Below are 23,386 nucleotides of genomic sequence, written 5' to 3' on the forward strand. Positions count from 1 at the left end.
GGAAGGGCGGAGATGAGGAACAGGCCTGGAACGGGCCCGGCCCGAGCCGCCATTGAGCTCCCAACACAAACAAAGTTCTGCGCAGCTCCCGGCCCGCCTTTCCCTGCCCTGGGTGTTCGGTGGCTCCGGCTCAGCGGGAAGCCCGGGAGCCTCACTTCTCCCGGCGCTAATTAGGAGCATCAGTGCATCACTGGGTTTTCCCCTAAAAAGGGAAAACCGCCCCAAATCCCTGTGGATGAGTGGGGGAGGAGAGAGATTTCTGGCAGAAAACTCCAAAAACTCAGAGCAGGATCATGAGAAGTAAAGGAAGACCCTTAAAACCAGCTTCCCCCACCCCTCCCTCCTCCCAGCTGTGCCTCCTCCCCCGGCAGTGCAGGGACACAGGGAATGGGGCCATGGTCACTCCATCCCCCGGGGCTTTTCCTGCTGCTCAGGGACAGGAGTCGTTCCCCTGCTGCACCCTGGGCTCTCTCCCACCGGAGACTTCTCCAGGAACTTCTCCAAGCTGAGTCCATCCCATGGAGAACAGCCCCCTCACAGTGCTGCAGCGTGGGTCACTCTGCCACGGGGTCAGTCCTTCTGAAAAGAACAGGCAAGGAGAGCAGCTCCTTTTTAATGCCTTTATTGAGGGCAGCTTTGGGTGGGAGAGCTCGACCACTGCTGTTCCAAATGGATGACCCAGAGGAAAAAATGTTCAATATTGCCACAGGGCAGAGCTAGGGATTCTGCCTTCACGTGAGCCTCTAGAAGGACTCCGGTTTACTGTAAATCTTGGGTAGTCGTGGAGAGCAAATGTGGTTTAGTTATGGTGATAAAGTCTGGAACATCAGTCAATTGCTCAATGTTCTCCCTTGCTCCTTAGTGTAGTTTGTAGTCCAGTTTGTGCCCTGGCTCGCTGATTCTAGGGGTCTTTGGATGTTAATCCCACTTCCCCTGGGTGCTACCCCCCATGGGAGTTGGGCTCATCTACACACTGGGTGCTGTCATCGGTGCCATGGGGGGTGCCGGGAGCAGCAGAGGCAATAGACAAGGCCAGGTGGCATTAACAAGGCTGGTACAACAACATTGGTATTTACCAAACATGACACAACATGAGCTATATTAACAAAGAAGGCCCCTTACGGTGACAACGTTCTACTGTTCAAACTGTAAAACATCTTTGTGTACTGATCAGGAGGTCATGATTTACTCTTTACAATCCTGATGCTGAATGTCTCCTGAGGAGGTCTGGTCAGGGAGAAGAATGAGCCCCTTGTGGGCTGCCCCTGTTTGGACAACCTGCTCCTAACCCCGAGCCTCAGCATGTCTGACATCGCCCACCTGGGACTGACATCCCAAAGCATTGAGAACATTTATCAATTTTTGTTTATCATTAAAATCTAATTAATTTATAAAAATAAAATTTTACTTTTTATAGTAATATTATTCTGTATTCTTATAACCTTGTTTTTGCATTTATATAAAAGAATTGATACCTTTTCAGGAACAAAAAACATTATTGTTCTCTGGCTCTAAGTACCACAATTCCCTTCATTAATTAACTGACCTCTACTTCTCCCTCTTTATGCCAATTACTCCTATTTTTAGCCCGTTAATCATAATTTTGAAATTATTCTCAGACAGGGTAAAAGGGGCCACTTTGGGGTCCATGGAGACTTTTCTGGGGAACATTTGGGGCAGCTTTGTGTCTGGGGAGGGAATTTAGAGAGAACTTGGGGGTCTGGAGGACACTTAGGGGAATCGAGTGCGCACTTGGAGGGGCATTTAGGGATTCTGTGGGACAATTCGGTGTCAGGGGGACACTTGGGGGTCAAGGGGGGAAATCTGGGGACCCTTTGGGGTCCGAGCGGGCACTCGGGGGGCTGTAACAGGGAATCTGTGGGCCGCGGGGGATGATGGGAGCTGTAGGCGCCGGTATAATACGGTTTAAAGGTGCCGCGGAGCATCACGGGAGTTGTAGGCGCACCTCCAAAATCCCACAAAATTGTTCATATGTCCTCAAAATCCCTCAAAATTAAAGAAAACCCCACAGAATTTCTTGAAAATTCTCAAAACCCTACGAAATCCAGAAACATCCCACAGAATGTCCACAAATTTCTACAAAATCTGAGAAAAATCCCTCTAAATTCTTCAAGTCTCCTCAATATCCCACAAAATTCCACAAAAATCCCACAAAATTCCAGAAACATCCCAAAAATTTCCCTAAATCTTCTTAAAACCCTACCAAATTCCAGAAACGTCCCACAAAAACTCCACAAATTTCCACACTATCTAAGAAAAATCTTTCAAAATTCTTCAAGTCTTCTCAAAATCCCACAAAATCCCAGAAAATTCCACAAACATCCCTCGAAATTCAACAAACATCCCACAAAATCTCCTCCAATTTTCATAAAATCTAAGAAAAATCTTTGAAAATTCTTCAAGTCTCCTCAAAATCCCTCAAAATTCCAGAATCATCCCTCAAAATTCCAGAAAAATACCACAAAATACCACAATCATCCTAAGAAACTCTCTAAATCTTCTCAAAACCCTACCAAATTCCACAAACATCCCACAAAATTCCAGAAAAATCTTCTCAAAACCCTACCAAATTCCAGAAACTTCCCACAAAATCTTCACAAATTCAAACACAATCTAAGGAAATCTTCGCAAAATTCTTCAAGTATCCACAATTTCTCACCAAATTCCAGAATATTCGACAACATTCCAAAAAAACACACAAAATTCCAGAAACGTCCCACAAAATTCTTTACATGTCTCAAAATCTCACAAAATTCCAGAAAAGCATCACGAAATTGTGAAAAAACCCTCAAAATTCCCTTAACCTTCTCAAAACACTACCAAATTCCAGAAACATCCCACAAAATCTTTACAAATTTCCACACAATCTACGAAAAATCCCCCAAAATTCTTCATGTCTCCTCAAAATCCTTCAAAATTCCATGAAAATCCCACAAAATTCCACAAAAATCCCACAAAATTCCAGAAACATCTCACAAAATCTTTTCCAATTTCCATACAATCTAGGAAAAATTCCTCAAAATTCTTCAAGTCTCCTCAATATCCCAAAAAAACCCTGAATCATCCCATGAAATTCTTTAAATTTTCTCAAAATCCCACAAAATTCTTGAAAAGCATCACAAAATAGTGAAAAAATCCCACAAAACGCCCTAAATCTTCTCAAACCCTACCAAATTCCAGAAAAATCCCACAAAATCTCCTCGAATTCCCCATATTTAAGAAAAATCCCTCAAAATTTTTCAAGTGTCCTCAATATCCCACAAATTTTCCAGGAAAAATCCCTCAAAATTCCCAAAACATCCCACAAAATCTCCACAAATTTCCACACAGTCTCGAAAAATAACTCAAAATTCTTCATATCTCCTCAAAACCCCTCAAAGTCTTAGAAAAATCTAACAAAATTATTTAAATTTTCTCAAAATCCCACAATATTCCAGAAACATCCCACAAAATTTCAACAAACTTCCACAAAATCCCAGAAAAATCCCTCAAAATTTTTCAAGTCTCTTCAAAATCCCACAAAAGTCTAGAGAATTCCACAACATTCCAAAAAAATCCCACAAAATTCCAGAAAAATCCCAGAAAAATGTTTACATTTTCTCAACATCCCACAAAATTCAGTAAAAATCCCTCAAATTTCAAGATAATCCCAGAAAATTCAAGAAAAATTCCTTAAAATTATTTAAATTTTCTCAAAATCCCATTAAATTCCAGCAAAATTTCACGAAATTGCTGAAAAATTAAAAAAAAACCCTAAATCTTTTCAAAATACTACCAAATTTCAGAAACATCTCACAAAATACCCTCAATATCCTGCAAAATTCCACAAAAATTCCATAAAATTCCACAAATATCTCACAAAATTCCAGTGAAATCTGATGAAATTGTTAGCGTTCACGAACACACATAATCACGAATGATCATATGCAGGTGCTTTATTAAGAGCTCTGGGTGTCAGGGGTACACATACCCAAATCTGACCCATCTTGGTTTTGGACTGAACATCTTTTATACTCTATCATTATATAACTTACATATTAATTACTAAACTTACATTGTTCTATTGTAAGCATTGTTTTTACCCAAGCATGGATTTCTCGTGATCCCCCCCAAGCCCCCTAACATTGTTCCTCATGTTCTTTAAACAATAATTATATCTAATCATATCTAACAATTGTATCATGATCATCTACTGACTACACAGGTGCAGTTTGACCTGATCTTTATCAAGTACAAGGCCTAACATTTCCCAGGGCCTGCTTTTCCAAGGCCTTTCCAAACCTAACTTCCTTTCTAAGTCCCTGAATTTTCTAAGATTTTGAGACCTTTTACTATCACTTACAGGACTTGTGCTCCAGACCCCTCACCAGCCTTGTTGCCCTTCTCTGGACACGCTCCAGCCCCTCCATGGCCTTCCTAAATTGGGGGCCCAGAACTGGACACAGCACTCGAGGTGCTGCCCAAACAGTGCAGAGTAGAGGGGAGGAATCCCTGCCCTGCTCCTGCTGGCCACACTGCTCCTGATCCAGGCCAGGGGCCATTGGCCTCCTTGGCCACCTGGGCACACTGCTGGCTCATGCCCAGCCTGCTGTCCATCAGTGCCCCAGCTCCCTTTCTGCCTGGCTGCTGTCCAGCCACTCTGTCCCCAGCCTGGAGCACTGCAGCGGTTGTTGGGGCCAAAGTGCAGGGCCTGGCACTTGGACTTGTTAAACCCCACCTTGTTGGGTTTGGGCCCTGGATCCAGCCTGTCCAGGTCCCTGTGCAGAGCCCTCCTACCCTGCAGCACATCAACACTCCCAGGCAACCTGGTGTCACCACAGTTCCATGGGGCCCTGGAGTGTCACAATGGTCTCCAGGATTCCATGAGGCCTCCCAGCAATCCAATTTTGGATCATACTGGGAGTGACTGGACTCATACTGGGAGTATCTGAGAATGACTGGGAACACACCATGCACATCATCCCCCATACTGGGGGTGACTGGGAGCAACTGGGAGCATGCTGGGAGCCAATGGCATCATACTGGGACTGACTGGGTTGATCTAGTCAGAGGCAACTGGGACCATCCTGGGAGTGCTGCCATGTGACAAGGATCATACTGGAGCTTACTGGGCTCATACTGGTGTTGAAAGGGAACAACTGGGATCTCTGAACACCAAAGGTTCCTTCCCTGCTCACTGAAGAAGGAGCTGTGCAGTATCCATGTGTGAGGGGACCTTCACCTGAACCAGATGCTGTTAGGAGAAAAAGCTGCCTCTGCTGGAAAATCCCACACAACAAGTCAATGCCAAGAGAGCATTTTGCTTTCACAACTTCCCTCCTGGAGCCACAGTCCTTTTGGATCACACAGCAAGCAAGAGAACAGCACAAAATACAAGGCTGTGTCCAGTTTTTGGCTGCATCAGCAAACAGAGGGAGTGCCAGAGTTCACTGCCACAGACTCTTCTCTGGGGAACAGAACCCCCCCAGGCTCCATTCCAAATTCTGTGCACAGCCTGCTGGCTACAAACAACCCCTTTTTAAAGAAGTTGTTGGCAGGAGCTCTCCCAAACGGATGGCATCTTAATGGCAATTTTCGTTCAAAATCACCTCTGTTCCAAAGGAAGAACAGAAAGCCCACAGCAATCCCAAAGGCACATATGGTGCACCTGGGGAAATCCTCGACTTAGGGGCCCAGTGGGTTAAAAAATACCCATCAGAAGCCACAGAGCCCAGAGTGCAAACTGCAGCAACCACTTGCTGGATCATTTTGGCTGTGCTGCACACGTCTGCAGACTGTCTGTCCCCCTGCCAGGACAGAAGGACACCCGTCAGGGGCTGGGCTGGCTGCTGAGAATGCCTCGGGCAGGAGGATCCTCAGGCAATGAGCAGGTGCCCAGAGCCGCTCTGACACTGAGGCCTCTGTGCCCCACAGCAACGGGAACACCACAAGGACATGGCAATGTTCCTGTGACATCACAGCAGCAGCTCCCCCAAAAACCGCCTGCAAGGTTCTCCTGGGTCACCAAGGAGCACAAAGGATCCTCAGAGGGCACAACCTATTGCTCAAGGGATCCAAGAGGAACTCAGAAAATGCAGCAAATGAGGACACCCCACAGCCCAGCCTGAACACTGAGAAGGAACAAAGATGTGAGCAAACCAATGGAAACACAACTTTTGGTCACTGATGCTTCTGACTAAAACCAGCAAGGCTTGTTCCATCTGGGATCTTAGTTCTAGTTCTAGAAACAAGCAAAGTTCTCTACTGTCAATGTCCAGAAAGCAGGAACTTGGGGGAAAGAAGGCTGAGAGTGCCAAAGCCTTGTGTGACTCCTTGGACATCTTGTGGCTGAGGGTGTCCAAGGCAATGGACTCACAAGTGGGGTCCCTGCCCTCCCCACTGACAGCTGCCATCTCTCCTTCAGCCCCACACGTGTCTCCAACAACCTCCTGTCAAGGGCCTCCATCCACACATTCCATCACCAGCCACAGATCCTCATCCACGAGGTCACCCAGCATCCCTGAGGCCACAGCAGGGAGTGCTCCTGGCATCTGGTAGAGCACTGTGGCTTTCCTGGGATCCTTCTGGTGCCTGTGGCTGAGAGGAGTGGGGTGGATGGAACCAGGACGGGTCACAGATCAGCAGCCCCACTGCAAGCAGTGCTTTCTCCTGCTGTGTGGGGACCGTGGGGTGACTGATATTGGGACTCCTCTGGCTTTGGCTCCTGCAGAGCACACAGTGGCTCAGACACTGGGCTGAGGGAAGGGGTGCCATGGAAACCCAGCACAGGCATTTCTCTTTGGAGAGGGGGTTCTGCAGGGAGACAGGAGAAGAAGAGACTTTCCTGTCTGCTGAGATTCCCCCTCCTCCTTCAGCAGCCATTCCACAATCCATCAGTACCAGAGTTCATAGGATCACTTCCATGCCAGGGAGCACAAGGCACTCAAAACTGAACCCTGCCAGAGCCCAGCCCTGCCTGCCCATTTGGAGAGTGTGGGGGAATGGAATTTCAGCAGGAGCTGACCCACAATGATACTTTGCCACTGGTGGGTTTCTCACAGCCTTAGAAGGAGTTTGAGATCTCTGTCCCCAACACCTGCTCACCCTTCAAGTGCACACACGTGCCTGGGGGCAATTCAGGTTCCCTGGAGTGGTGGCTGCTTCCCTTGGAAACAGGAGCTGTTGTCTTTTCCAGTGTGCTTAACTCCCTTCTACCTATTAGAAAGTGGGTGAGTAAAGGAAATGACCCTGGAGGAAGGAGACCAGAAATGGGGAAAAGGATGAAACATGTCTGAATTACAAATGAAATCTATTTCAATTTATTTCTTTACTACTAATCTATTACAAACAAAAACATGTTTCTGAGCTGATTGTTTGGATTCAGAAGAATTATTATTCAAGAAATAAACTTGTTGTTATTATTATTTATTAGTATTACTTTTCACTGTCAAGACTTTTAAATCTTGGACATGAATAAAAATGGCTGGATGTCTCTCACTGGGAAAATTCCCTTGCTTTTCCCACTGGGTTTAAACTGTACAGTCATTTCCAAGTTGCCAGTGGATTCTAAAGATGGAAAATCCTTTTAATGGTGGGTTTAGTGTGGTTTGGAGCTGGGGAAGGGTCTCATCCCCTCCCAGAGGTGCCCCAAGCCCGCTCTGCTGCCACATCTGCACTCGTGGCCCCTCACGGCTGCTCTGCCCTGGGGACATGGTGGGACCCCTCCTGCCAGGGCTGAGGCTCCTCATGGCCCCTCACAGCCCCTCATGGCCCCCCACAGCCCTTCATGGCCCCATAGAACCTCTCATGGCCCCATAGAACATCTCTTGGCCCCTCACAGCCCCTCATGGCCCCTCACTACCCCTCATGGCCCCATAGAACCTCTCATGGCCCCACAGAACCTCTCATGGCCTCATAGAACCTCTCACAGCCCCTCATGTCCCTTCATGGCCCCTCATTTCCCCTCACAGCCCCATAGAACCTCTCATGGCCCCATAGAACCTCTCATGGCCCCATAGAATCTCTCATTTCCCCTCACGGCCCCTCACAGCCCCAGGGGCTCCTCCCAAAGGAGAAGGGGTCGGGCCCTGCTCACTCTCCTTTTATTTCGGTCCCTTCACAGCGCCGAGTAAAGAAAGGCTGAATGGAGCCTTTCCCCAGCGTTTCCCTCGGGGTTCATTGCGGGCTGAAGCTCTGTGCTGGCGCTGGCCCCAGCACCAACATCCCTGCAGCCCCCAAGGCCTTTGCTGTCCCCCCGTGTCCATTCCCTGTCCCCGAGTCCCGCCCGGCTCTGGCAGCAGCAGCAGCCGCAGCGCAGCGGGCGCAGGCCCGGCCCGGCCGGGGCTCCCGGCCAGGAGCAGCAGCAGCGCCGGCCCTTCCCACCTGCTCCTGCCTCGGCTTCCCAGGGCTTTTGCCAGGGCAATGCTGGACTACAGCAACAATCCCCCACAAACAGCCCTGATTCCTCAGGGCCCGCCTCTGCTGCCCTCAGCCAGCCCTCAGAGGAAGAAAGGATCGGGTTCCAGCGCTGTTTTCAGCCCTGTTTTACTCACCCTGAGGTGACAGCAGGAGGCTGTTGGTGCCCTGGCCTTGGCAATTGTAGATCCTGGCTGCTCTTGCCCCTCTTCTACTTGCCACTTGAATTTTAGCAGTAAAACTGCAATTGCCTCTTTCAATCAGTGCTACCTGCTGTGGTTTTATGACGGAGAACTTGGACTTCTTGTTAAAAAGGCCTCATGAGTAGTAGATCTCCAAATGCTCCCAAGTCCCTGAGCACTAAGTCAAGGGGAATTAAAGCCACACAGGTCACATTTGCAGTGCTCAAACACAGCCCTGTTGCTGCTGCTGCTGCTGAAATAGAATCAACTGACAGAGGCCATCACAGAAATTGCCTCTGCAGTGGCAAATAAAATGAAAAAATCCACCCGGAGAAAGAAAAACCAGAACTTCCCAACTCGCTTCATTGTTTCTTCTGAGCAGCAGAAGAAAAAGGAACAGGGCACCTTTCAGGCAGCTCCACAAGCTCAGGGTTCTCATTTCATTGGGAATCTGAGATGCAATTGGCCTTGTTAAAAGGATAAAAGCAAAGGGAATGAATTGGGAATTATTAGGAAAAAATGACCCTTCTTGCACACAAAGTTCACCAAGTCATTCCCTGCATTTCTCCTTTTCACATTCTTTCTCTCATCCACTGACAGGTCCAGCTTATCATGTTCTGCTGCTTATCATCACCTGATTGTGCTCTTGATTTCTCCCACAGCAAGAGATGTAGGATCATCTCAACTGAACACAGAAACAAACTCCCTCTGTCAGCCCATCTTCATGTTCCAGATCACTTTCCAGATGTCCATGGGGCTGTTGGAATGATGAGCTCTCCACTGCTGGCTGCAGGCTCTGGAGATTCTTTCTCCACATTCAGCCAGGCTTGTATTCCCCAACAATTCCTGGTAGACCATCATGTTTTCTTTGGGTAGAAGAGGAACAATGAAAACCTCACCAATGGCACAACCCCCCTGTCCACAAGGAAAAGAGAGAACAAGTTGTCAAGTTCTTCAAACATTTGTCCTGCTTTGCTGCAAGAGTTGTGCTGCACTCACAGTGTGGGGAGCCAAGAGAAGCTGCAGCTGGGGGCACATCTTGTGACAGGAGCTGCGCCTTGTTCTCCAGGACAGGTTTTTGGAAAGAACAGACGGGACTGGGGAGAAGATTCTGGGAAAATTGAAACAACTTATTTAAGAAATGAAAATAAAATCAAAAGAAACAACCACTAAGATTTTTTTTCTATTTTTCTCTATTTATTTTTATGTTTCCCTTTTCCATCTTGCACTGTTTCTCCATCGCATTCATTCCAAATGGCTCTCACCTCTAAGATCTGAGACTTGGCAAGTTTTAGACACTGTAAAATACCCTGAGCTATAGCCAGTTTGCCTTGCCCTGTTTTCCTTGGAAAGCAATGCTGGAGACACAAGTGCAGTGCTTGGCTCAGGTACAAATTCTGCATTCAGGGAATGTGCTCAGACGGTGTCTGAGCCTCAGCAGGGACAAGGCACAGCAGCAGCCAAGGGCATTGCTGTGCCCCTGTGCAGGAGTCCAGACTCTGGCTCTTGGCTCAGCAGGGCAAAGTTGCCGTGTTTGGCCAGGCTCAGGGGCTGCCCGGGGAGCGCGGGGCTCGGGCCGGGGCCGAGCGGGCAACGGACAAACGGACACGGGGACAAACGGCCCCGGGGCTTCAGTTGCAGCGGCAGCGGCGGCAGCAGCAGCAGCGAAAGCAGCGACAGCAGAAAATTTATCAATTCTCTCTCTCTTCTCCCTCTCCCACTGTCCCTCATCTTCTCCCGGTCTCCCTTTCCCAGTGTCCCCTCCTCTTTCAGGTTCCCTCTCCCCGTGCCCACCCGGGCCATGCCCCCAGCCCGCCCCCGGCCCCGGGCGGGGCTGCCCCGTCTCCGTCTCCGGCCCCGGCCCCGGCCCCGTCCCCTCCCCCGCCCATCCCGCCGAGGTCTCCTCTTCGCCTGGCTCTGGCTGTGCTGGGCGGGCATCAGTGCCAGGGGCTGGGGCGGCATTGCCGCCCTTTGGCTCCGCCTGGCCCGACCCCGACCCCGACCCCGACCCCGACCCCGACCCCGACCCCGACCCCGACCCCGACCCCGGCCCCGGCCCCGGCCCCGGCCCCGGCCCCGGCCCCGGCTCCGGCCCCGGCCCCGGCCCCGGCTCCTCCCGGGGCCCGCGGAGGACACAGGCGGTGCGGCCGCTGCCGCCGCCTCCGCTGCGGCTTCCCCGGCCCGAGCTCCGCCGCTGTCGCGTTCCAATGAGGGAACGCCTGCGGGTGCCCGGCCCGGGGAGCTCGGGGAGCGCTCGGGGGCCGTTCCTGGCCCCGGGCCGAGCACTGACGGCCGCGTCTCTTCCCCAGGGAAGGCGCAGCAGGCCCTGCAGCAGCGCTACCGAGTGGGGTCACTGCTGGGGCGCGGCGGCTTTGGCAGAGTTTTTGCGGCCACTCGGCTCTCGGACGGACTCCCGGTGAGCAGAGGGGCCGGCGGCGGGCGGAGGAGGAGGAGGGGGCGGAGGAGGAGGATGGGGCTGGACACGGTGGGCGGTGAGCTGAATCCGCTGTTCCCTTTGGCTTGCAGGTGGCCATCAAAAAGGTGCCACGGAACCGCGTCCGGCACTGGGGCGAGCTGGTGAGTGAGCGGGGCCAGCGGCAGAAGCCGGGCCGTGCCGGGCGGGGATGAGCCGGGGCCCGGCAGGGTGGGAGCCGCCAGGACACCTGCAGGGAGAGCGGGCGTGGGGCCAGCGGAGGGCACAGAGCATCCCGGGCTGGCTGAGGGCTTCCCGAGCCCTGGCACGGCCTCAGCCCCACTGACGGCACCGTGCTCCTCCCGCAGCCCGACGGCACCAGCGCACCCCTGGAGATAGTGCTGCTGGACAAGGTGTCCACAGGCTTCCCCGGTGTGGTGCAGCTGCTGGAATGGTTTGAGCTCCCCAACACCATCGTGATGGTGCTGGAGCGCCCGGAGCGGTGTCAGGACCTGCGACGTTTCATTCGGGCACGGAGGTTCCTGTCCGAGGAAGAGGCGCGGGAGCTGTTCCAGCAGGTGCTGGCGGCCGTGCGGCACTGCACCAGCTGCGGGGTCCTGCACAGAGATATCAAACCTGAGAACGTCTTGGTAGACCTGGACACCGGCGAGGCAAAACTGATCGACTTCGGCTGTGGCACCTACCTGCAGGACACAGCCTACACTCAGTTTGCAGGTGAGCCCACACAGGAGCAGGCTCCCGGTCCTGGCATCTCCTGGCCCAACATCTCCTGGCCCAACCTGGGTGTGGCAGGAGGGATTCTCCCTTTGGCTGCCAGTCACAGGACTGAGTCTTCAGCCAAGTTGCTTTTGAGCAGAGCTGGGTGGGGACCCATCTTCCAGCCCTGCTGGCAGCCTTTGCCTGCCACTCTGCCCAGGACTGGGGATGGGGCAGCCAGCCTGACAAAACCCCCATGGTTGAGGTAGCAGAGAGGGGGAGGCAGAACCTGTGCACCTGCTGGTTTGGTGTGCAGGTGAGAAAAGGCTTGGACTGCTCTGCTCACCTGGTTTGACTTGGTTCAAGATATGTTTTGGGCAATGCCAGCAGGGAGGATGTGGGTGTGGTTTTTACCCAGCACTGAGTGGGTATTTCCCTTTGTATGTCATGGTCGGGCCTTGCCAGGGTTTCTGCTGCCCTCTTCCAACACCAGTGGGTTCTTTTTGAGACATGGATTTGTACCCAAGTCCCAGGTGCTGGTTAGAGGGCAGCAGGTCACCCCGTGTGCCACTGGGGCAGCCCCCACATGCCCAGGGATGCTGGGGCCAGGCTCTGGGAGCAGCAGCATCCCCCTGATGAGCTCCATCCATATTCCATAGGAACACCGTCATACAGCCCCCCGGAATGGAACGACTTCGGCTGGTACCATGGCGAGGCAGCGACCGTCTGGTCCCTGGGCATCCTGCTGCACGAGATGGTCTGCGGGGAGCACCCTTTCAGGAGGGGCAGGAACATCAGATGGGGCCAGCTCCCGCTGCCACAACGGCTCTCCCAAGGTGGATCCTCATCTCTGGGCACGGGGGGAACACCAGTGCTGGGAGACAGCAGCGGGCTCGTGAGCATCCCGCTCTGGCAGCTGCTGAGGAGGTGGCACATGTCCTGCTCTCCTGCTCTCCTCCAAAACAAAGAATTGATGGGAAAGTTTAGGCCCAGCTCTGAGCACATCCAGCGTGGCCTGGGCACGGGAATAGTGGGGCAAAGCAGACAGGAGCCTTCTCCAACTGACCAGTGGTTTGTGGTTTCTCTCCCCAGACTGCCAGATTCTGATCAGGTGGTGTTTATCCCTGAACTCCTTGGACAGGCCCTCATTAGAAGACCTGTCCTGTGATCCCTGGATGCAGGATATTCATCAGCCCTAGAAGAAGGGAGAGAGCCACAGGCACAGTGATGCAGGGACCTGGTAAGTTACAGCTCCACACATGCCCTGGCAATCAGCAGCACAGAAACCCAGACTTTTTTGTCCTGCCTGTGTCACTGCACTGGGGTCATCAAATGGGAACACACAGCCCTTGTGCTGGAGCTGAGCTGCTCTGCCCAGCACTGGTGGGCACCATCTGAGCTGGTTTTGCTTGTCCTGCTTCACTGACAGCCGGGCCCTGGGCAGAACCCTGACAGCCTGGTGTCACCCCAGGGAAGAAGGAGCCCCTGGAGAAGCTGTACCAGGTGGGGCTGCTGCTGCTGCTGCTGGAGACATGGAGGACAGCAGCAAGGATGACAACCTCTTCCTCCACCTGGCCAGCGGGAGCTGGCGATGATGGACTTTGATTCTGGCACCTTCTTCAAAGCCAGGCTCCACAGGGAATTTTCAGGTAAGTCCAGACCCAGGGGGATGCTCCCAGATTTGTGCATTGGCCGGGAACCAAAGGTTTCCCCTTTCACTGGGGCAGATGCAGCTGATTCCTCAGTGGCTGCCCAGCTGGTTTTTGGCAGGGCTGGGGGCGTGGGCTGGGGTGGTTACGAAATGGGAGTGGGATCCTGGCCCTGCCAACAGCCCCCAGCACCCACCGTGCCCCGGGCTGGGGCTGGGGCAGCCAGCCCGACACAAACAAACCCCCATGGCAGGAGCACAGGTGGGACTCCAGAACCTGAGCACGGCTGCTTTGCTGTGCAGGCAAGGAAGGGCTTGGGCTGCTCCACTCCCCTGCTTTGCTTTGGGATCACCGTGATTTTGGGGGACAGTGCAGGGGGAAGGGAGAAAGCATGGGCTTCCCTCACCCATGGGTGGGTTTATCCCCAGAATGTAGGGGTTGGGCCTTCCTCAAGCTCCTGACAGAGATAAGATTTTTTACCATTTTTCTTGTTTCCCCTTTTTGTCTGTAACCTATTTTCATTAATTTGTTGTTTGTTTTTCTAAAGGAAGCGTTCCAGGTGGGGTCCAGTCTGGATCAGGAAGTGCTTGGGACCAGCTGTGGCGTGGATGGGCCGTGCCCTTGGAGAAGACTGAGGACATTGTTTGGGACCAGCTTTTCTTGTGGCAGCGGATGGTGTGAGGTGGGTCCTCATCTCCTTGGCATGGGTGGGACAAGAGCTTTTGGGAGATGGCAGCAGGCACAGGAGCATCCCGCTCTGGGCAGCTGCTGAGGGGCTGGATCTGCCGTGGCTGGCTGCAGGCTGGGCACATGTCCTGCCCTCCTGCTCTGCTCCCCAAGGCAGCAGTGATGGGCAGCTTTGGGCCCAGCTCTGAGCACGGCCAGCATGGCCTGGGCACCGCGGCTGGCTGGGACAAGGGGACAGGAGCCTTCAGCTGACGGGCGGTTTCTGCTTTCTCTCCTTGCAGCCGGGCTCTGCGGATGCTGAGGCTGCTCTGGGCTCTGCCAGGGCTCTGCTGGGCTCAGCACCGGGCCGGGATCAGCCAAAGAAGAAACGCTGTGACCTGCAGCAGAGACTTGAGCATTTTGGCAATGCAGCTCAAGTCTGCACAGTGTCCACCTCCAAGGGAAAACATGACACCCCCCAAAAATTAAACTTGTTCCATAACTTCTGAAATGAAATCCATCTGGGATGACCCCAAATGACATTTTTCAGCTTGCTCAAGCTGTAGCTCAGCCCTTCTCTGAACAGTTGTGTCCCACACCTGCCTTTTACTTCACAACTGCTCCCTCCTTTCCCCCAGTGAGTTCCCAGCCCATCACAGTCTCCATCACACTGCAGCCTTCCTTGATGCCCCTCACCACGAGGAAGGCCAAGCCCCAGTCTCAGGGACTCATCCTGTCACTGGCTGAAGAGCAGCAATGTCTGTCTGTGCCAGGGGCTCTTGGATGTCTCTGTATCCATGGACAGAAGGGTCTGTCTGTGCCAGGGGCTCTTGGATGTCTCTGTATCCATGGACAGAAGGGTCTGTCTGTGCCAGGGGCTCTTGGATGTCTCTGTAGCCATGGACAGAAGGGTCTGTCTGTGCCAGGGGCTCTTGGATGTCTCTGTATCCATGGACAGAAGGTCTGTCCTTGCAAAGGTTTCCATAATATCTTTGTACCCATGAGTATGGAATGAACACAGAGAGTGAAAGTGTCAGTCACGTTGTTTGCACACTCCTTCCTTTCCATCCAAGACACATCCATGCACACCCCCACGTACAGATATATTAAAAGGATAGGGATGGATAGAGATTTCCCACAGAACTCTAACTTTGGCATAACTCACCTTGTAAGCCATGGCCAGGGCATTTTTTTCCCAGCTCTGTGTGAGTAGGTGTCCAAGAGCTGAAGGGAACAGCACTTAGAAGCAGTTTCAGGATTTCTAGGCAGGAAAGGGAGCTGACAACCATCCACATAACTCACCATATTCGTCAGGATGGGCTGCTGGTTCTTTAGGAATATGGCACAGTGGAGACACGAGACTTGGGATAATCCCAGCTCTCTGTGGATCTGTGCAAAGGTGGAGCAGCAGAAACACCTTGTGTCTTCTTTGGGGACACAGGGTCCAAGGAGCTGGGGTGGCAGAGCATGACCTGGGCTGGTGGCAGGTGAAGTCCCATTTCATGACATCCCAGAGTGGCACAGGACAAAGCTCCAAGCACCCACAGCCCCACTGAGGAAGTCCTTGGAGTGCTGCACATCCCATAGGAAAAGCTGCATTCCCTCAGTCCATTGGCATTTATCACTTCCATTTGCAACACTTTAGGTCCAAGTTTCAAACTGCAAAATTTTGACACTTAAGACACAGTCATGAAGAACATGTATTTCAATTTCCTATTCATTTAACTGCATTGTAAAAGATCTTGATATTGGAAAACATCCATCAAATCTGTAAAGGAAGGCAGCTAATGCATCCTTTCCACTAGGACGTGTACAAACCAAGGAACTAAAATCAAAGCTGAGTTCTCTTTTTCAAAAGATCTGTTACCTGTTTCTTACTCCAGTGTTATAGAAGATTTTTCACTACACATTTGGGGGCAATTTTTATCTTTTTTTTTTTTGGTGTTTTTTTTGTTTGTTTTGTTTTTTGTTTCTTGTTATTATGTTTTGGGTTTTTTTATACATAAAACATGTCCTAGAAAAGGCACGTCCTTTGCTCCTGGTTCCCGTGTGGAGCAGCTCCCTTCCCGCTGGCTGAGCTGCTCAGGCAGAGCCCGGCAGCTCCTGGCCCTGCAGGGCTGAGGCTTTTCCCCGTTGCTGGGCACAGACTGATGGAGCAGCACTGCTGAACACGGGCACACGCAGAGGGAGCAGAGCAGCTGCCTTTGCCCACCTGAAGCTCCAAGGCCAAACTCTGAGCAGGCACGGCTGCAAGAGACTCGCAGGCTCCCTGTTGGCTCTGCTGCCCCACTTGTGCCCGGCCCAGCTCTGCGGGAGGCAGAGGGAGAACAAGGGGCAGCTCCCTCCCAGCCCCAGCCCAGGGACCCCTCCAGCCCCGGGCCTTGGGCCACTGTCAGCACCCGCTGCTCCAGCCACCGCTTCTGCTGGCACTGACAGCAACAACCAAACTGGGGCTGGTCCCCAGGGAGCAGCAGCAGTGCCTGGATCTGATCCCTCAGCCTGGGGCAGCCCCCTGGGGGAACAGAGGGCACAGCAAGAGGGACAAAACCAGGCAGGGGCAGAGACTGGGAAGAGCCAGAGCTGGGAGCAGCAACAGCTGCTTCATTGCACTCCTGGAGAAAGCTCTTGGCTGGCTCAAAGCACTGAAAGGTGTGAAAGGCAGAGAGGAGGCCACACCAAACAATGCTCCTGTTTCCACACCCTCCTGTAATAAATGGAAATGATTTGTGCTAACTAAAGTGTAACTATTTGGAAAGTTATTATTAGAAGCAATCAAGGGAATTGGTGTTACAAGGCAGATGAACCCCCTCTACAGATGTTACATGTTAAAATTAAGATACAGGATATAGTTTTGAGATAAGGAATGCCCTAAGACAAAATCAACCTTGTGATGGATAAAGTTGGAATGATTTTAGGTAGAGGGCCTGAAAATTATAAAATATAAGGCTAATTAGTGGAGCACAATGCTTACTTACATAACACAACACTTAGTATGCACACACAGCCTGTAAGGTTATCCAGAGGACAACAAGGATGAGTGTAAGCCTTTGTCCAAAATACCAACGAAAGAAGACATAAGAACACCTAGCAACAAGTGAAGCATGCACCATGAAGAACAGTGATGTAAAATTATAGAATCAGAAATTGGAGGAGACTCAGGAGTAACATGAATGAATATATATGAGCATAGAGTATATAAGTTTAGTTTGAATTGCTTTCTTTTGTATAGAAGGTGAGGTGAGAAGCCCTCTCCGTACCTCTGTCAGTTTTGCTCATGCTTTAATCATATATATTGGCAAGCTATATTCATATATATTCATACATATGAATATTGAATAGTGAATTTAGTGAATATGAATATATTCACTAAATGGTACTCTTTTACTAAATTGTATTCCTTCTATATCAAATTGCTCTTCAATCCACTAAATTGTATTCTTGCATTCAATTCACTAAATTGTATCATCTTTTTTCTTGTTATTAAACTGCTGTTAACCCAATAACCCTAGCTGTCCAAATTTCAATTTCATTTATGACACTGCCCTTGGGTGAGTTACAGCCACAGCAAGAGGGAGGAGGAGATGATCCCACCCATGGCTGCTGCTGGCTCCAGACATTTGCTGAGATAAAGCTGAGCCAGAGCTTCATCATCTCTCCCAAAATCACAGAATCACAGAATGCCTTGGCTTGGAAGAGACCTTAAAGTTCATTTCATTCCACCCCCTGCCATGGCAGGGACACCTTCCACTATCCCAGGCTGCTCCAAGCCCCATCCATCCTGGCCTTGGACACTTCCAGGGATCCAGGGGCAGCCACAGCTTCTGTGGGCAAGCTCTGATCTCTGCCCAGGTGAGCAGGGACAGGAGCCGAGGGAACGGCTGGAGCTGGGCCAGGGCAGGGCTGGGCTGGAGATGAGCAAAAGCTTCTTCCCCCCCAGGGGGCTGGGGCAGTGCCCAGGCTCCCCAGGGAATGGGCACGGCCCCGAGGCTGCCGCAGCTCCAGGAGCCTTTGGCCAGCGCTGCCAGGGATGCACAGGCTGCGATTGTTGGGGTGTCTGTGCAGGGCCGGGGGCTGCACTCCATGATCCCAATGGGTCCCAGATGCCAGCTCAGCCCCTTGTGCAACTCTCACCCTTGGGCTCAGCCTTTGTGTCCCCTGGAGGCGCTGGCAGAGCTGATGGGGTGGGGCAGGAGCGGGGCAGCCCCAGCGTTCCCCTGGCAGTGCCAGCACAGCCGGGCCAGCAGCCCCAGCGTTCCCCTGGCAGTGACAGCACAGCCGGGCCAGCAGCCCCAGCGTTCCCCTGGCAGTGACAGCACAGCCGGGCCAGCAGCCCCAGCGTTCCCCTGGCAGTGACAGCACAGCCGGGCCAGCAGCCCCAGCGTTCCCCTGGCAGTGACAGCACAGCCGGGCCAGCAGCCCCAGCGTTCCCCTGGCAGTGACAGCACAGCCGGGCCAGCAGCCCCAGCGTTCCCTCCCTGGAGACGCTCCAAGGGAAGCGGCCAGAGCCGCGTCCAGTCAGCGGAACTGAGCGGCCACTGAGCACCCCCGGCCTGGGCTGCTGTGGATTCCTCTGCACACAGCTCGGGGAAGGTGCCCTTGGCCACCCCCACAGTGCCACAGACAAGTGTCACACACAGTTACACAGCTCTGCCCACAGCTCACAGGGGCAGTTAATTTAAAAAAACAAACAAGCACAGCGCCGGGAAGGTCTTTGTGCACCGAGGCTTTGCTGCAGCCAAGGAAAGCTCCTGGCTCAGGGTCACCTTTCCTGCTCGGCCAGAGCCCCGAGTGCCCCAGCAGCAGCAGCAGCAGCAGCAGCAGAGAATGGCAGCATTGCCACGGGCTGGCTCAGGAAGGGGAGATTTCCCCCTGGAGAGAGGCTCCTCTGCCGGGTTTTGCATTCAGGCAGCTGCAGATCCCTCAGCTCTGGGTGCACAGCAGCTGGAAATGCAAGTGCAGGAGCTCTGTTCATGGCCAGCCCCAGCGGGTGACAGCAAGGCCAGAGCCCTGGCAGTGGGACATTTGCAGGGAGCGGCTGCAGCAAGCGCTGGGGGCTGGAAGTGTGTGCAGAAAACAGCCCGGGGGTCTCCGGCCCGAGGCCAAAGGAACAAAGTTTCAGTTCTGGCCTCCGCAGGGAGCACCAAAATGGTTCCTTTGCAGGGCGAGGTTCCACTGGCGGGTGTTGCAGGGCCCCCAGAGGAGAGCCCAGGGTGTCCAAAGTGCCTGGGCTGGAGCAGCTTTCTGTCCCGCTCCGGGGACATTCCCGCGGCCTTGGGATCCCTGGGAAGGCGCAGGAGAGGCTGGAAGCCGTCGGTTTGTGGGTTTGGGGTTTGGATTGTTTTTGTGGGGGGTGACGGCCGGTTGTGATTTTGGTGTTTTGCGGGGCTGGGGGAATGTTTTTTTGTGAGCTGTGCCCAGCGGTTTGCAGCCCCGCGGGTGCGGGGAGCGCTGGCGCAGGCCCGCCCCGGGCGGGGCGGCCCCGGGCGGGCTGTGGGAGCCGGGAGCGGCCGGGCGGGCCCGGAGCCGCCGCCTCGGGCCGGGAGCCCCCCGGGCAGAGCTCTGTGCTCGGGGCCGAGGCCCGGGCAGCGCTGGGCGGCCCGTGGGCCCCCGGCACAGGCGGGTCCGTGTGGCCGGGCCGGCGCCGTGTCCGCAGCGGGCTCCGAGGGGAGCGGCCTGGGCCGGCCGTGGCCGTGCGGGGCCTGGCGGGGCTCGGGGGGCCGGGCCGGGCCGGGCAGAGGCTGAGGGAGAGCGGGACAAGCGCTGGCACAGAGGCCCCGGGCTCGCCGTGCCCCCCTGGCCACGCAGCCGGGCTCGGGGGCCGCCTGGCTCAGAGGCAGCTCCGGCTGCGGGGGTCCCCGGGGGTCTCTGGGGAGGGGGCGGCAATGGGGGCTGCCGGAGCTCTGTGCCCGGAGCTGGGCGCGGCTGCCGAGGGAGCGGAGCATGCAGGCTCCCCCCGTGCTGGGGCTTGCTCTGCCCGCCTCAGGGGCTGCATTGTCAGCCCAGAGCCGCGTGGGGATCGCCCGGATCAGCGGGGCTGGCAGGGAAAGCAGCAATGGGGGCAGCAGAAACGGGCAGTGCCAGAGCTGGGGGTGCTCCCGAAGCCTGCAGATGTTGGGAGCATGGACAAGGGGGCCCAGGGATACCCCAGGAGCCTGAACCAGGGAGCCCAAACAGTGCTGACCACGCAGGACTCCTGGGATGCCAAAGTGGTGAGGCCAGAGAAGGGGAACCTCCTGGCTTGCCAGGAGCCCCAGCAGACAGAGACGGGGAACAGCAATACGAACTTGACCCACAGCAATCCAGACAGGGGGGGCTTCCAGGAACCCACAGTGGAGGGACCAGAGAGGGTAAACGCATGGATGGGTGTTTTTGGTGAATCTTGACCATTTGTGTATTTTAGGGGACTGAATATTAGTGTTTTGGTGGTTTATATGGGCACCAGGTGCCCGGTGACTTCTAGGGATGGACTTGGAGAGTAGGAAACCCCTAACCCAAAGTGCTCATCCATTGCATTTTCTGAAACCAGGATTTCTGATTCCTAAACTTTGGCTGGATGGAGAAGGAGGCTGTGAGGAAGAGGAAGATGCTCCAGGACACCCAGGCAGGTGAGGAGGAAGTCAGTGCCCCTTTCCCCCTCTCTCCTGCTCCATCTCCCAGCCCAGCCTGGCCCCCGGCTGCAGGACAACCCCGCTGCCAACGCCGTCCTGCCGGGGACGCACTGGGGGGATCTCCTTCCCCTTCCCTCTGGCACGGAGGCAAATCCCATCCTCTCCTTGTCCTTCCTCCCCCAGACAAGGAGCTGAGGATGGAGAGCAGGGAGGACAAAAGTCTGCCGGAGAACCTCGTGGAAGAGGCAATTTTGAGCAGCTCCACAATGCAGGAATCCAACAGGGAGGAAAATCCCCAGAGATCTCACAGGAGGAGGGGCTCCAAACCCATCCCAGGGTGCTCTGAAGAGGAAAGACCCACCCTGTGCTGGGAAGGCGGCCGGAGATCCAGCCAGGGCTCTGAGCTGGTGGTCCATGAGCAGCTTCAGGATGGGGAGAAGCCCTACAAGTGCTTGGAGTGTGGGAAGAGCTTCAGCCAGAGCAACAGCCTGATCAGCCACCAGATGATCCACACTGGGGAATGGCCCTATCAGTGTGGGGAGTGTGGGAAGGGCTTCAGTTTCAACTCCCACCTCATCATCCACCAGCGCATCCACACTGGGGAGAGGCCCTATGAGTGTCCCGAGTGTGGGAAGAGGTTTCACAGCAGCTCCAGTCTTGTCCTGCACCAGCGGATTCACACGGATGAGAGGCCCTTCCGCTGCCCTGACTGTGGGGAGGGCTTCAAGCGAAACTCCCACCTCATCAGACACCGGCGCATCCACACTGGGGAGAGGCCCTACGAGTGTGGGGAATGTGGGAAGAGCTTCAGCCACAGCTCCAACCTCAGTACCCACAAACACATCCACACTGGGGAGAGGCCTTACAAGTGTACCCAGTGTGGGAAGAGCTTCTCAGACAGGTCTAACTTTGGCAGACACCAACGGAGGCACCGGTAAGGGAAGCCCTGCAAGTGCTTCAAAATACAGGAAGAGCTTTGTGCACTTCTCCAGCTTCATCTGCCCATGGAGGATCCACGTTGGAAAGAGACCTGGTGATCCATGTTCCCTGGGATCCATGCTGGGAAGACACCTGTACCTTTTCCTGCCCATGGCAATGTCATGATGTGGGATCAAAGAATGTGAGACTGTGATCATGGTCCATTATATTCAATCCCATCTCAGGTCATTGCCAGGGGCAGGAAAAGGACTCCCTCTCTCTCACCAGAGAAGGGTGTCCTTTCTTGGCAGGAGGAAATACGTGTCCAGGAAGAGTCAGTTGGTGGTATTTTAGTTTTCCCTGTGAACGGTTTGTCTTATCCTTTCTGTTACCAAAATTGTTTCTGTGTCTGTTTGTTCCTTATCCTGTTGCTGTTCTCAATAAATTGTTCTTATCCCAGCCTGGGATATTTGCCTTTTGTGCTTTCCATGGGAGGTGGGAGGGAAGCGAGCAGCAGCGCGGTTTCAGCAGGAGCAGGAAATTGGGGAATGCCATTCCTGAAGCCCAGCCCGTGGAAACCGAGCATCCCAGCTGGTGCCAGGCCTGGTTGCCATGGCAGCAGCCTTGGGAGCGGGTCCCTGGCTGGGGGCTGCGGGAACCTCTTCCCTCTGGTGCCCAGGGCCAGGAGTGGAGGGAGCGGCTGGAGCTGAGGCGGGCAGGTTTAGGCTGGATGTGAGGAAAAGGTTTTTCCCGCGAGGCTGCTGGGGCACTGAACAGGCTCCCCAGGGAAGGCTCCCAGCTCCAGGGCTGGCTGAGCTCCAGCAGCGTTTGGCCAGCGCTGCCAGGCCCAGGCTGGGATTCTTGGGGTGTCCTGTGCAGGGCCAGCAGTTGGACTGGAGGATCCCCATGGCTCCCTCCCAACTCAGCCAATTCTGTGGCTCTGGGATCCCATGAGCCTGGGGATGGGACTGCAAATGGTTGCCATGGCAACAGACTCTGGCTCCAGTTCTGAGCTGGTGTCCATGGCAACCATCCCTGGCATGGGGTCTCCATGGAGCTGCCAAGGGACTGACCATAGCAACAGGGGCTGTGATGGTTGCCATGGAAACAGACAATGGCAACAGGTCCTGGTGATAGTTGCCATGGAATCAGACCATCGCTACTTGGGGCTGGTGATGGTTGCCTACCAAGGATCACATTTGTTACAGACCCTCAGAGGGGCTCCATGGGGACATTCCAAGAGTCTCCAGGCTGTTCAAGAGCTGGAATGTCACAGGCAGAGACAGGGGCTCCACAGAGACCTCCCAGGTGTTTCTGGGGATGCTGAAGAGCCGTCTTGTCAGACGCAGTCCCAGCTATTCCATGGTGACATCCCAGGGGACCTTGGGCTGCAAAGGCACCGCTCTGTCACAGGCACTCCCGGGGGCTCCACGGTGACATCCCAGGAGTCCCCAGGCTGCCAAAGAGCCGGGATGTCACAGACACTCCCAGGGCTTCCTGTCATGGGCAGAGTGGGAGCTTCAGGCAAAAGCTTTATTTCTTTATTGGAGAAACACCTGCTGGGTCATGAGGTGGAGAAATGACACCCAACAGCCACCAGGGATCCTCAAACCCCTCCAGGTCACCTAGACTTTTTAATTCTTTCTAAGAGAGGAGACTGGGAGCAGCTGGATTCAATCCCAGCCTGAGTTTGTCAAAGGTTTATGTGTAAATATTGGACAGGTGGAACTGAACCATAATGCAATTTGTCCCACATGATTAACAATGGAATATCGGATATATTTATACAAATACAACAGTGACTGATTCTGAATATGA

At 53.8% G+C, this 23,386-nt stretch overlaps 1 protein-coding gene across 1 annotated transcript; it reads left to right on the forward strand.

Moving 5' to 3' along the window:
• The first annotated feature begins 949 nt into the window (after nucleotides 1-949).
• On the forward strand, nucleotides 950-14,576 carry LOC111944906 (serine/threonine-protein kinase pim-1-like). Its single transcript, XM_086873466.1, has 9 exons — nucleotides 950-1,054; nucleotides 10,810-11,013; nucleotides 11,124-11,174; nucleotides 11,379-11,745; nucleotides 12,387-12,563; nucleotides 12,820-12,967; nucleotides 13,157-13,376; nucleotides 13,924-14,058; nucleotides 14,345-14,576. The coding sequence occupies exons 1-6, from the start codon at nucleotides 950-952 to the stop codon at nucleotides 12,924-12,926; spliced, it is 1,011 nt and encodes a 336-aa protein (XP_086729592.1). The 3' UTR covers nucleotides 12,927-12,967; nucleotides 13,157-13,376; nucleotides 13,924-14,058; nucleotides 14,345-14,576.
• The last annotated feature ends 8,810 nt before the right edge of the window (nucleotides 14,577-23,386 follow it).

Source organism: Cyanistes caeruleus, unplaced genomic scaffold (genome assembly GCF_971803275.1).
Source record: "Cyanistes caeruleus unplaced genomic scaffold, bCyaCae1.hap1.1 HAP1_SCAFFOLD_99, whole genome shotgun sequence".
In the NCBI taxonomy this organism is placed as follows: domain Eukaryota; kingdom Metazoa; phylum Chordata; class Aves; order Passeriformes; family Paridae; genus Cyanistes; species Cyanistes caeruleus.

Excerpts from the sequence above, each read along its gene's own strand:
- LOC111944906 (XM_086873466.1), top strand. The coding sequence starts at position 950 with ATGGGAGTTGGGCTCATCTACACACTGGGTGCTGTCATCGGTGCCATG. Across the intron at positions 11,014-11,123 it reads GGCTCTCGGACGGACTCCCG|GTGGCCATCAAAAAGGTGCC; the intron begins GTGAGCAGAGGG and ends TTTGGCTTGCAG. Across the intron at positions 11,746-12,386 it reads AGCCTACACTCAGTTTGCAG|GAACACCGTCATACAGCCCC; the intron begins GTGAGCCCACAC and ends CATATTCCATAG.